This window comes from Ursus maritimus, unplaced genomic scaffold, assembly GCF_017311325.1.
Source record: "Ursus maritimus isolate PB19 unplaced genomic scaffold, ASM1731132v1 scaffold_16, whole genome shotgun sequence".
NCBI classification, from domain to species: domain Eukaryota; kingdom Metazoa; phylum Chordata; class Mammalia; order Carnivora; family Ursidae; genus Ursus; species Ursus maritimus.
In genome coordinates, this window is record NW_024424008.1 from 48821648 (window position 1) to 48834033 (window position 12386).

At 57.0% G+C, this 12386-nt stretch overlaps 1 protein-coding gene across 3 annotated transcripts; it reads left to right on the forward strand.

Annotated features, from left to right (window-relative positions):
- The first annotated feature begins 265 nt into the window (after positions 1 to 265).
- HYOU1 (hypoxia up-regulated 1) lies at positions 266 to 11924 on the forward strand. Of its 3 annotated transcripts, none has more exons than XM_040631141.1 (26): positions 266 to 395; positions 1260 to 1357; positions 1591 to 1684; positions 1860 to 1938; positions 2089 to 2243; positions 2345 to 2421; positions 2718 to 2899; positions 3126 to 3241; positions 4324 to 4516; positions 4731 to 4865; positions 4997 to 5079; positions 5196 to 5328; positions 5494 to 5681; positions 5876 to 6014; positions 6555 to 6615; positions 6776 to 6855; positions 7259 to 7444; positions 7591 to 7763; positions 7933 to 8020; positions 8136 to 8258; positions 8433 to 8566; positions 8699 to 8783; positions 9598 to 9832; positions 9924 to 9971; positions 10266 to 10316; positions 10446 to 11924. In XM_040631141.1, exons 2-26 carry the CDS (start codon positions 1267 to 1269, stop codon positions 10508 to 10510), a joined length of 2994 nt encoding a protein of 997 aa, XP_040487075.1. In that variant the 5' UTR covers positions 266 to 395; positions 1260 to 1266; the 3' UTR covers positions 10511 to 11924. The 3 variants fall into 3 exon arrangements, with proteins under 3 accessions (XP_040487075.1, XP_040487074.1, XP_040487076.1); XM_040631140.1 differs by having other exon boundaries at positions 279 to 444; XM_040631142.1 differs by having other exon boundaries at positions 281 to 444; positions 10449 to 11924.
- The last annotated feature ends 462 nt before the right edge of the window (positions 11925 to 12386 follow it).

Here is a 12386-nt window from a genome sequence, read left to right on the forward strand (position 1 = left end):
GCCGGCAGTCGGGCATCCAGCGCCGAGGCCGGGAAGGTCCCGGAGCGCACCGGGGCGGGCGCTGGGCCCCGTGACGTGGTCCAATCCCCGGCCAGCGTCGGCGGTTTTCCCCCAACTGGCGGACTGGCCCCTCGGCGGCCTCCGGGGCCCGAGCCGGCGACGGAGGAGGGGGCGGGCCTAGGACGTGGCCCAATGGGAGCGCGCGCCGGGGCGGCGGGGGCGGGCCGGGCGCGCGGCGCAGGGCCGGGCGGCAGAGGCTCCAATGAGCGCGCGCCGCGTCCGGGGCCGGCTGGTGCGCGAGACGCCGCTGAGAGATTGGTGGCTAATGTAACAGTTTGCAAACCGAGGGGAGTTGTGAAGGGCGCGGGCTTGGGGGCGCGCTGCCGGCCTCGTGGGTACGTCTGCCGCCGCGTTTGTCCCAGAGCCGGGGCCGCAGGAGCGCAGGCAAGCGGTAGCGGGGGTGGGGATGGCGATGGGAGCCGGCCACCCCTCCTGGAGGAGGCAACGTGCTAGCTCCGGGGGCGGGTCGGTAGCGGGAGCGAGGGCCGCACGGACGCCGGTGCGCTTGGCCCCGCAGCTCGGTCCCTGGGGCGCCCCCACGTCTTAGGGGTGGGCCGGGCCGGGTTTCCGGGAGTGGGAGCCGCCGCCTTCGCCAGGTGAGGCTTAGGTGAACTCGGGGGACTCGTTGCCCGCCCGGCGAAGAATCTTACAGCTCCAGGCACGGCGTCTGTGTAGGCAGCGGGGCCGGGGGTTGGGATGGAGAAGGGGGGGGGGGGGACACCCTGAAGGGATACCGAGGAGGAGACAGGCCCTTCTAACATCCCAGCCTCCAACGTCACCACCTCTCAGTTCCCGTCCAGGCCTGGCCTGTCTTTTCCCCGCCAGCGGGGGAGCTCCAGGTGTAGGGAGGTAGTTGAGCCCTGGGCGGGGATCCCTGGCCTACCCCAGGTTTCTGACATCAGGGGCAGTGCTAGGGTGCGCCGGTTATAGCCTGTGCAGTGGACGGAAGGCTCTGGTCCCCTTTCTCCTGCCCTGGTACCTTCCCTGTTGAGGGATGTGGTGGATGGAGCCCAGGACCCTTTGTGTGATTAGAGTGCCGGGTCCTTATCAGGAGGGAGTGGGGGGGAGGCGGGGAATGTAGGCTCCTCTGCCCCGGTGACAGTGGAGTGTGAATCTTAAAGCTTCTCTGTTCTGGGATGAGGTTCTGTCTTCTTCACTCAGGGCATCCGGTTACAAGTGTTGTTTTTCTCCTCCCTCAGAGGCACAATGGCAGCTACCGTCAGGAGGCAGAGGCCGAAGAGGCTGGACCGTTGGGCTGTGATGGCTGTGCTCTTGGCAAACCTGTTGGCACTGAGTGGTGTGTACCCCAGAAGCAGGCTCAGAAGAAGAATAAATGAGTGAATAATGAATGATCTGTGGTGGCAGGGGAGGCTTTTGGTTGGAAGCCTCTGGACTCTTGAATTGCTGAACCCAGGCCTTTATCTAATTTTGCTTTCTTACCTTCTCTGTGGAGAGCAGTGTGCTTTGGTTAGAGGGGACTCAAGAACGTGGGGGAAGAGGGACTAATTGACAAATTTATTTCCTTTTCAGACACATTGGCTGTGATGTCTGTGGACCTGGGCAGCGAGTCCATGAAGGTGGCCATCGTCAAACCCGGAGTGCCCATGGAAATTGTCTTGAACAAGTGAGGGTGGCCCCAGTGTCAGGGGTGGGGAAAAAGGGAGTCTGTGCTCCAGGCCAGTGTGTATTCTTCCTAGGGCCACAACAGTCTCGTGTCTGAGTGATTGTATTTGGGGTGTTGAGGCTCCTGAGTCCACACCCTGCTATAGGCACCTGGGCCCTACGTCTCTTCTCTTCAGGGAATCCCGGAGGAAAACCCCAGTGACTGTGACCCTGAAAGAAAATGAAAGATTCTTTGGAGACAGTGCAGCAAGCATGGTGAGCTAGCAGGCCTCCCCCTTCCCAGAAGCAGTGGGCAGGGGGGAGGAGATGATAAACCCCGAAGCCTGAACCCTTAGTGACCTCTGATGTGAGAGGTAGGTGATGGTGGACTTGAGAGCCTAATACTCCTTATTTACCTCCTCTCAGGCCATCAAGAATCCAAAGGCGACGCTGCGTTACTTCCAGCACCTCCTGGGGAAGCAGGAGGGAAACCCCCATGTGGCCCTTTACAGAGCTCGTTTTCCAGAGCATGAGCTAGGCTTCGACCCACAAAGGCAGACTGTGCACTTCCAGATCAGTCCGTGAGTGCTCTGCTGGGGACGGTGGGCTCCTCTAGTGCTCACGGTTGTCCTTGCCTTACTGCCTGGCTTTTCTTGCCTCTAACTAGCCTCCCTTCCCCCAGGCAGCTACAGTTCTCACCTGAAGAGGTACTTGGCATGGTTCTCAATTACTCCCGTTCCCTGGCTGAGGATTTTGCAGGTGAGTAGCTAAGGTGGGGCCAGTGGTGGCCAGGTTCCCTAGGGTCTCATAGGGGAGCAGTTTTGCCTCCCAGGGAACCTTCGGCAGTATTTGAAGGTATCTTTGCTTCGGTTATCTGGGGAGCTGCTCCTGGCATCTCGTGGGCCGGGGATGCTGGCAAACATCTTACAATGTGCAGGACAGCCTCACTCAACAAAGGGTTATTTGGCCTAAAATGTCAATAGTACCAAGATTAGGAAAGTGTCATCCGAGGTATGGAGCTGGTGGTGGGAGCCCCGTTCTGTTGTCCTCTGTAGAGCAGCCCATCAAGGACGCGGTGATCACGGTGCCAGCCTTCTTCAATCAGGCCGAGCGCCGAGCTGTGCTGCAGGCCGCTCGCATGGCCGGCCTCAAAGTGCTACAGCTCATCAACGACAACACGGCCACCGCCCTCAGCTACGGTGTCTTCCGCCGGAAGGATATCAACACCACTGCCCAGGTGAGCCGGGGAGGAGCTGCCAACCAGACTTGCAGGGCGGCTGATTCTGAGGAAGGGGGCCAGTCCACTTGTTTGGTGTCGTACTTGCATGGTCAGCTGTTGACAAAATGCAGCAGCAGAGTGCCCCTCTCAGCCGCTGTTGGAGCTTTTCAGCCTTAAGTGGAGGGTTGGTGCAGCACCTGGAGCCGATGAGGTTCCCGTGACCGTTGTCTTGGTGTCTCTGCAGAATGTCATGTTCTATGACATGGGCTCTGGCAGCACCGTGTGCACCATCGTGACCTACCAGACAGTGAAGACTAAGGAGGCGGGCATGCAGCCGCAGCTGCAGATCCGGGGCGTGGGGTAGGTTGGTGCTTGGAGGAGGGCCACTTGCTGAGACACCCTCGGGTCGGGGCTTTCTTCTTGGAGGGGCAGCTGCCTCATTTTCCTGCACGAATGCTCTCCCGAAGCATCGGTCATCATGGGGTACCTCTTGGAAGAACCAGGGGAAGATGGAGAGGGAGGAGGACAGTTAGGGAAGATTGAAAGGCAGGGAACTTCCTGGGCTGCTTCTAAGGAAAGCCGGGAAGCTGTAGACCACGTGCAGTCATTTTGTCGTTCTTGTCGTTTTCGGTGTACTTATCGATGACGGTGTCTTCCTTTGCAAATCCGTTCGTTTCTAGCTAGCTCTCCCGCCAGCACTCGAGTTCAGGCTCCCATCATCTCTGACCTGCAGGGTTACGAAAGAAGGTCTCCCTGCCTCCAGTGCGCCCTCCCTCCAGTTCTCTCTCCACATTGCAGCCAGAGGGTTCATTTCAAAATGCCAACCTGATTATAATCTGTTTCTTTAAAAATCCTCTGTGGCTCCAAACCTTTTGCATTAGCCTGTGAGAGCCCTGACTCCTCCCACTTGTCTCTACTCAGAGCCCCTTGCTCTTTGAGCTCTAGCCACACCTACCCTCCTTGGAACTTACTCTGCTGGCTCCCACGTCGGGGTGCTTACGTATACTGTTCCCCCCTCTCTAGAGTTGTTTTCTCTCTTCTTGCCTTGTTACCTCTGCTCATCCTTCAGATTTCAGCTCAATTATCACATCTCCACAGAACCCTCCCTGATATCGGCAAATAGGCGATGCTTTCTTTTTATGTCTTTAATGCTATTGCTTCTCTGTCCGTCATAACTCACAGGGTGGTACACATTTCATGTTCGTGAGTTTGTCCCATGTTAGATTGTAAACTCCTTGATAGCAGGGACCCTGTCTTTTTTCTCTCAAGGGCGTCCTCCCAGACAAGCACATAGTTGACCCCCAGTACATATAGTGGATTGGAGGAGTAGGTGAACTCTCACGGAGGTGTCAGCCACGTATGTGGGACAAGAGTCGGGTTCCTGGGGCAATGAAGGGACCCTGTGTGTTCCAGACTTTTCTCTGTCACCTCTTCCTGAATAGATTTGACCGCACCCTGGGGGGCCTGGAGATGGAGCTCCGGCTGCGTGAGCACCTGGCTAAGCTTTTCAATGAACAGCGCAAGGGCCAGAGAGCAAAGGACGTGCGGGAGAACCCCCGTGCCATGGCCAAGCTGCTGCGGGAGGCGAATCGACTCAAAACCGTCCTGAGTGCCAACGCCGATCACATGGCACAGGTGCCTGCTCGTGGCTGCCTGAGGGAAAATATTCCCCACGCGGAGGGGAGAGGACCCCACCCTCCTGAGCTAGGCCGCTGGCGTGCGGTGTGGCCCATCCCTTCTTCCTCGGCCTCCTGCCGTTCTCCCAAAGTCCTGGTCCCTCCAGGTGTCTGCCCTGCCTGGCCAGAGGAGGATCCGGGTGGGAACCCTGACATGCTTCATCCTCCCCCAGATCGAGGGCCTGATGGATGATGTGGACTTCAAGGCAAAAGTGACCCGAGCAGAATTTGAAGAGCTGTGTGCAGATTTATTTGAGCGAGTCCCTGGACCTGTGCAGCAGGCCCTCCAGAGTGCCGAGATGAATTTGGTGAGGGGAGAGTCTGGCGTGGGCCTGAGCTGGGGAGGCGGGTGGGGGAGAGTGATTGTGTTAAGGGACGAGTCAGCGCTGAGGAGGAGGGCCGACTCCAAGCTGTCCCATGTCCCCTTCTTTCTCTGCAGGATGAGATTGAGCAGGTGATCCTGGTCGGTGGGGCCACCCGGGTCCCTAAAGTTCAGGAGGTGCTGCTGAAGGCTGTGGGCAAGTGAGTGGGGGTGTTGAGGCATTGGGGCTCTGGGGCTGGGCAGCTGCAGGGCTGAGGAGAGGGTGGCCGGGCCGGGTGCTCCAGAGTTGATGTGCGAAAGCGTGGAACTCCCGCAGGGAGGAACTAGGGAAGAACATCAACGCGGACGAAGCAGCCGCCATGGGGGCTGTGTACCAGGCAGCCGCACTCAGCAAAGCCTTCAAGGTGAAGCCATTTGTCGTCCGAGACGCGGTCATCTACCCCATCCTGGTGAGCAGGCCCGTCTGATCAGGCGACAGGCCCCTGTTACCGAGCGTGCTCCCTCTCTCTGCCTTAGCCTGTCCCTGTGTCTCTGCCAGCTGATGTTCTCCGCGTACCCTCACCCCAGAACCTGCTCTGGCTCTCCAGCGTGCCTCCTCTCTGCCTGCCGTGTAGGTGGAGTTCACGAGGGAGGTGGAGGAGGAGCCCGGGGTTCGCAGCCTGAAGCACAATAAGCGCGTCCTCTTCTCCCGAATGGGGCCCTACCCTCAACGCAAAGTCATCACCTTTAACCGCTACAACCACGACTTCAACTTCCACATCAACTACGGTGACCTGGGCTTCCTGGAGCCCGAGGATCTTCGGTAAGGGGGGGCAGGATGAGAGGGAGGATCTGGGGCCTCAGGGCTGACACAGGCAGCAGGCTGTGGAGTCAGGGTGGGAGTGAGCATCTTCTGGAGGCGGGGGGGATATTTCATGCTGGGAGCCTATGAAGTCTAGAGCTGGAGGCAGGCTGGGTGGAATGGCTGGGTAGAATGGCTCTCTCCTCCCCAACCAGGGTCTTTGGCTCCCAGAACTTGACCACGGTGAAGCTAAAAGGTGTGGGTGAGAGCTTCAAGAAGTATCCCGACCACGAGTCCAAGGGTATCAAGGCTCACTTCAACCTGGATGAGAGTGGCGTGCTCAGCCTCATCAGGGTGAGACCACTAGGAGGTCCTGGGTACAGGGCAAGGGCCGAAGCCCCACCAGTCTTTCCAGAGTGGTTCCTCCACATGGTATCAGAACATGAGAAACGAGAAGGGTTTGGGAGATTGAAAAGCCCTGGCTCCAAACACAGCTAACCGGGGATCTGCTGTGGTTTTCTCAGGGCCTGTAAGTGCTTATGGGTATTGTAAATTGAGGACCTGTTGGATGGCTAAGTAACTCATTCTCAAAGAATTGTTCTGGGGGTTAACATCTTAGAACACACTGTGGGAAATAGTGGCCCATTCTGTTGTCGAGTAGAGAAGTGCAGGGCTCCGGGGGAAAGGAGCTAGGACTCTGTCCTCAGAGGGCTCATAATTAAAGGGGGTGGAGGAGACCTAACTTGGGCCCATAGAAGATGGCAGGTGAGGGGATAGGCCAGCACCGCGCAAGTCACGTGGATGCGCGTAGGTAGCCGCCCACGATGACAGTATGTTTGTGGGGGAAAGGTGGGTTAGCCTGTGTGTTTCTTCAGCTTGAATCCCTGTTTTCAGGTCGAGTCTGTGTTTGAGACCCTGGTGGAGGACAGCCCAGAAGAGGAATCTACCCTGACCAGTAAGACGAGCATGCACGTGTGTGTGTGTGCGTGTGCGTGTGTGTGTGTGGGGGGGTGTACTTGTATGCGTTTTGGGGAGGCAGGCAGGCCTTGCCTTTGGGTTAGGAGGTGGCTTCGCTGCTGTGACCCCTTTGAGTTTTTGGGCTTTCTTCCTCCCAGAACTCGGCAACACCATCTCTAGCCTGTTTGGAGGTGGTGCGACTGCAGACACTAAGGAGAACGGTACGGACACCGTCCAGGTGAGGCCGGCATGGAGCCAGGGGAGCTCCGAGGGTGGCGCATGGGCCCAGGAAGTGGCAGCGGAGGCAGGGATTGGGGTGGGCCTTCCAGCTGCCTGGGACTGGCTAGACCGTCCCTTTTCAGTGAACCATACCCCCCTCTGGACTCCAGCCTGCCCCCGTGCTTGAGCTCCGGGACACATTCCCCTCCTCTCCAGTCCCTTGTCCTTCGTCTGACTAGGCTGCCGAGGGCTGCGCAGCTCAGCGCCCGTTCCCGTACAGTCGTCTGTCCACCCCCACGCGGCGCTGGCAGCGGCAAGCCCCTTCCCGGCAGAGCCCGGGGGACTCGGCCTTGCTGAGCTGGTTTAGCCTTAGGCTCTGCTAGTGACTGTTTTCTGCGGGGGCTTCTGTGATTGTTTCCCAGGAGGAAGAGGAAAGCCCTGCTGAGGGAAGCAAGGATGAGCCTGGGGAGCAAGCAGAGCTCAAGGAGGAGGCTGAGGCCCCGGTGGAGGACACATCTCAGCCCCCACCTGCTGAGCCGAAGGAGGACACAGCCCCTGAGGAAGAAAAGGCGGCAGAAAAAGAAAACGAGGAAAAGTCTGAGGCCCAGGTGAGCTGCCGGCAGAGTAAGGCCAGGGGTGGCCCAGGGGGCTAAGGGAATAGATGCCTGCCTTGTTTCTTGTTCCCTAGAGCCCCGCCTGTGGAGAAGAAAAGGGCCTAAGCTTTTCCTGATATGTTCATCTCCTTCCTCACTAGAAGCCAAGCGAGAAAAAGGAAGCAGGGTCTGAGGGTGTTCCTCCAGCCCCAGAGGAAGAAAAGAAGCAGAAGCCTGCTCGGAAGCAGAGGATGGTAGAGGAGATCGGGGTGGAGCTGCTGGTTCTGGACCTGCCTGACTTACCTGAGGAGGCGCTGGCCCGCTCTGCGCAAAAGTGAGTAGAGACCGCGCGTGTGTGTGTGTGTGTGTGTGTGTATGTGTGCGCGCACGTGTGCAGGGTGGACGGGATATGGAATGGCACCCCTAGGAGGGAGAGCTGTCTGACCCAGGGTCCAAGTTCAACATGCTCTTTCCTTCACGCTTGACTGTCTTTTGTCCCACAGACTTCAAGACTTGACACTCCGAGACCTAGAGAAGCAGGAACGGGAAAAAGCTGCCAATAGTTTGGAAGCTTTTATCTTTGAGACCCAGGTTGGTAGGCTGGGAGGCACACGTGCCCTGGGACCTGTGTCTGAGGAGGGTCTGGCTCTGTGTGTCTTGCTCTCCGGGGCTTGGTGCATGCTTGGGCCTATGTGCACCTCCCTAGGACAAACTGTACCAGCCCGAGTATCAGGAAGTGTCTACTGAGGAGCAGCGTGAGGAGATCTCTGGGAAGCTTAGCGCGGCCTCCACCTGGCTGGAGGACGAGGGCTTTGGGGCCACCACAGTGGTAAGCGGCCTCCCGGGACATGGCAGGTGGGATGGGAGCCCTCACGTTCCTCTCCCAGGGTCAGAAGATGAGGAGAGCTGGGGTGTGAGGCCGTGAGTGGGATGCAGGGCTGGCTCCAGGGCCGGCCTCTCCTCCCTTCAAGCCCTCTGCCCACTCCCACCCTGTATCCATCAGATGCTGAAGGAGAAGCTGACTGAGCTGAGGAAGCTGTGCCATGGGTTGTTTTTTCGGGTGGAAGAGCGCAAGAAGTGGCCTGAACGGCTGTCTGCTCTTGATAATCTCCTCAACCATTCCAGCATGTTCCTCAAGTGAGCAGCCCCATTGCTTTTCTTCCTAATTCAATCCTGCCAAGCTTCAGGGTCCGTTAGCTTCCTATGCCACATGTCCACACCCCAGACCCCTCTTCCTCCTGGGTTCATGGTCTCCTTTCTGGCTTCCAGGGGTGCCCGGCTTATCCCAGAGATGGACCAGATCTTCACTGAGGTGGAGATGACAACATTAGAGAAAGTCATCAACGAGACCTGGGTAATCCCTGTGTAAATACTTACGGGGATACTTAACCTGGCAAGGGGTCTGAGCTGGGCAGCATGGGAGAGGCCTCCTGGCCTCGCAGCTAATTGGGAAGGCAGAAGATGTTTACGTTTGAGGCCATGTCTGATTAGCCCCAAACAAGGGTTGTGGCCATCCATGAGCTGTCAGACTGGAGTAGCAGCAGAGCCCGTTCCCGTGGCATTAGAGCAGCTGCTCCGAGGAGCTGGGGCTTGAGCTGCACTCAGAAAGTGGGCCCAGGTTCAGGGAGGTGAGAATGACTGGTCACAGGAAGCAGAAACTTCCCTTTTGGGTGTGTGGGGAACGTCTTTGAATCAGAGCTCAAGAAGCTCAGAGGCAGGGACGCCTGGGTGGCTTAGTCGGTTAAGCAGCTGCCTTTGGCTCAGGATCGAATCCCACGGCAGGCTCCTTGCCCAGCAGGGAGCCCGCTTCTCCCTCTGCCTGCTCTGCCTGCCACTCCCCCTGCTCGTGCTCTCTATCTCTGATAGATAAATAAATAAACTCTTTAGAAAAAAAGAAGTGCAGAGGCAAGGGAATAATCAAGAGGTTCAGCTGTAGTTGGTCCCAAGTAATAGGGTGTAAGCCCCAAGTGTGCAGTTTGGGACTCCTTTGTGGAGAGCCTCCGTCGCCGTTGTGAGGAGTCTGCCTCCCCTGTGGGGCCGACAGCCAGGTGGAGTGGAGTTCGCGATCTGAGGGAAGAGCCCGAGGCTGGTTGGGGTGTATTTCATCTGGGACAGAGATACCTGTGGTCTCCAGGGCTAGCTCTGAGCATGTCCTGGCTCACCCACAGGCCTGGAAGAATGCAACCGTGGCCGAGCAGGCCAAGCTTCCCGCCACAGAGAAACCCGTGTTGCTCTCAAAAGACATCGAGGCCAAGATGATGGCCCTGGACCGTGAGGTGCAGTATCTGCTCAATAAGGCCAAGTTCACCAAGCCCCGGCCCCGGCCCAAGGACAAGAATGGGACCCGGACAGAGCCTCCCCTCAATGCCAGTGACCAAGCGGAGAAGGTCATCCCTCCACCAGGTGAGGGCAGGGCGCCCTGCCGCAGGTGCTGCTGGGCAGGAAGAAGGCCTCTCCTTCCTGGGACTACATTTTACCCCTGGTTTCCTTCCAGGCCACGCTGACGATGCAAAGCCCATTTCAGAACCTGAGAAAGAGACTCGTGAGTTGGGAAAGTCATTGGGAATATGGTTATTGCTTAACCTAGGGGTTGGCACACTGGCAGGCACAGCCTGTTTCTGGAAGATCCACAAGTTATGAATGGCCCTTATGTTTTTAGGTTATTACGCGCGCGCGCGCGCACACACACACACACACACACACACACACACACACATGCAGAGGCTGAGTGTGGGCCACAACGCCTAAAACATTAACTACCTGGCTTTTTACAGAAAAAATTTGCTAGCCCCTTCCCTCCTTCCGTAGAGGCTAACCTCTTCCTTCCCAAAAGCAGGATCTGAACCAGCAGATGCCGAACCTCTGGAGCTGGGAGGTCCTGGAGCAGGTGAGCATGGAGCTGGGGGCACCTGGGAAGCCTGGTTGGTACGGTCCCTGGGGGGAGGATCCCCACAGAATGGGGGCCAGTTACCTCCGTTTCACCTGCTGGCATCCCTTTGCTCTTCCCCACTCCCAGCAGAACCGGAACAGAAGGAGCAGCCAACGGGACAGAAGCCGACGTTGAAGAATGATGAACTATAACCCCCCGCCCTGGTTCCCCATTCATCCCACCCCCTTCTCCTACCTCCTCTATTTATTAAACAGCGAGGGTCGGGGGAGGGGTTGCTCCTGCCCTCAGACGCTTCGGTTCCTTTTCTCTCGCCTTGATCACAGGTGTGGAGAAGGGGATAGAAGGGACAGCTCACCAGTCCCTTCTGCAGTGGTTCTGTGGTAAAAACTGAAATTGTTCGATTTCCTAATCCCACCCCTGGTTCCCTACCCATCCAGGCCCCAATTTGGGAGAAATCACTATTATGTCTTAATTCTTTGCCTGTGGGTAGGTGAGAGATTGGCCGTGAGGGATCAGTGGACCTGGCAGGGGGAGGGATGCCCTGGGATATTAGAGAGTCTCCAGTCTTCTCTGTCCTCCTTCCTGCCTCCCTCTTCCACCACGAAGTCCGCCCTCCAGGGGCCAGTGTCTACAGAGCCTTGGTTACCAGGTCTGGTTTCCGAGTGCTTATCTCTGCTTTCTCCTCCACGGTCTTGTCTTTCCCTGAATGGCCCCAACCCCAGTGACTCCTCTTCCCATGCTCTCTTTGGCTTCCTGTGGCAAGTTAGGCAGCCGTCTGTCTCTTGCCCAACCCCTTCCATCTGGACGGGCTGCATTAAAGCTAGATCAGTCCCGCCTGCTTGTACACCCGCCCGAGGGCCAGAGTAGGCAGGGAGAAAGCGAAGAAGGGAATCCAGCCACCTCTGTGGGAGAAACGTGTGAAAACCCCGGAGCTCCCACTTGGGGACTCGGGCGCAGGAAAGCGTGTGGAGTGGCCGGCGTGGGGTGCCGGCCTCCTGCGAGCACTGTCCGAGTCTGCAACTGCCCGGTAGCCTGTTCCTCCATGTCCCTGTGACTCCTGGCCCCCTCCTCTCTCCTCTCTGACCGCCCAGACATAGCCTTTCCCTGGCCCCCTGGCCCCCTGGGCTGACCAAAATGTGCTTTCTACTGTGAGCCCCTATCCCAAGACCCTGGGAGAAGGAGAGCCGTGGTGTGGATGTAAAAAGGCCACCTCGCCCTCTTGCGGCAGGCCTTGTGGGGGAAGGAAGGGGGTGGGGGCTGGCCTGCCTTTCTTGCATTGCCCTGCTAAGATGGGGGCTCTTTACCTACCATGCCCATGTTGGGGAGCCTGTCCTCCAGTATTCCGTCTGGAGCAGGAGCCACAGCTGCCACCCGGCTCCCAGGGCAAGGGGGAACCTGGTTGTGTCCGTCTTTTGTCTTTTTTTCCTTTTTTTTTTTTTTTTTTTTTGCCACATTGGCAGAAATGAGACCGCAGGGTCCCACCCTGTCCTGTATGTTTGAGTTCTTTCACTAGCAGTTTAGGCTGGTTGGACAGGTTTGAGTCAGATTGTACTTTGGTCCATTGTTAATTGAGAAACTGTTTCAATAAAATATTCTTTTCTACAACTTTTGTGCCGTGATTTTTTTTAAGTTTTATTTATTTATTTGTTTGTTTGTCAGCACAAGCAGGGGGAGCAGCAGGTAGAGGGAAAAGCAGACTCCCTGCTAAACAAGGAGCCCGATGTGGGACTCAGTGCCGGGACCCTGAGATCATGACCTGAGCCGAAGGCAGATGCTTAACCAACTGAGCCACCCAGGCATCCCTTGTGCTGTGATTTTTACAATGTTTGTTTCCTGAGTATAGACAGTACATGTTTATTATAGAAAATTTGTAAGACAGGAGTTTGAATCTTAAAATTACATATACTACGTACCGCCACAATATTCACATTTTGGACTTAGTTGAGATTCATTAAGTGTAAGTTGATTTGTTTCTTCATGAAAACGAAATTGTTCTATTTTTCCGCTGACGTTATTTGGACCTCTATGTCCCAGACTTGTAGGTGACAGTCACTTCTTAAGATGACA

Bases quoted from the DNA above. Each gene is read 5' to 3' on its own strand.
- HYOU1 (XM_040631141.1), top strand. From the start codon at position 1,267: ATGGCAGCTACCGTCAGGAGGCAGAGGCCGAAGAGGCTGGACCGTTGG. The intron at 3,242-4,323 runs GTAGGTTGGTGC...CTTCCTGAATAG, and splicing joins CTGCAGATCCGGGGCGTGGG to ATTTGACCGCACCCTGGGGG. The intron at 8,784-9,597 runs GTAATCCCTGTG...GCTCACCCACAG, and splicing joins AAGTCATCAACGAGACCTGG to GCCTGGAAGAATGCAACCGT.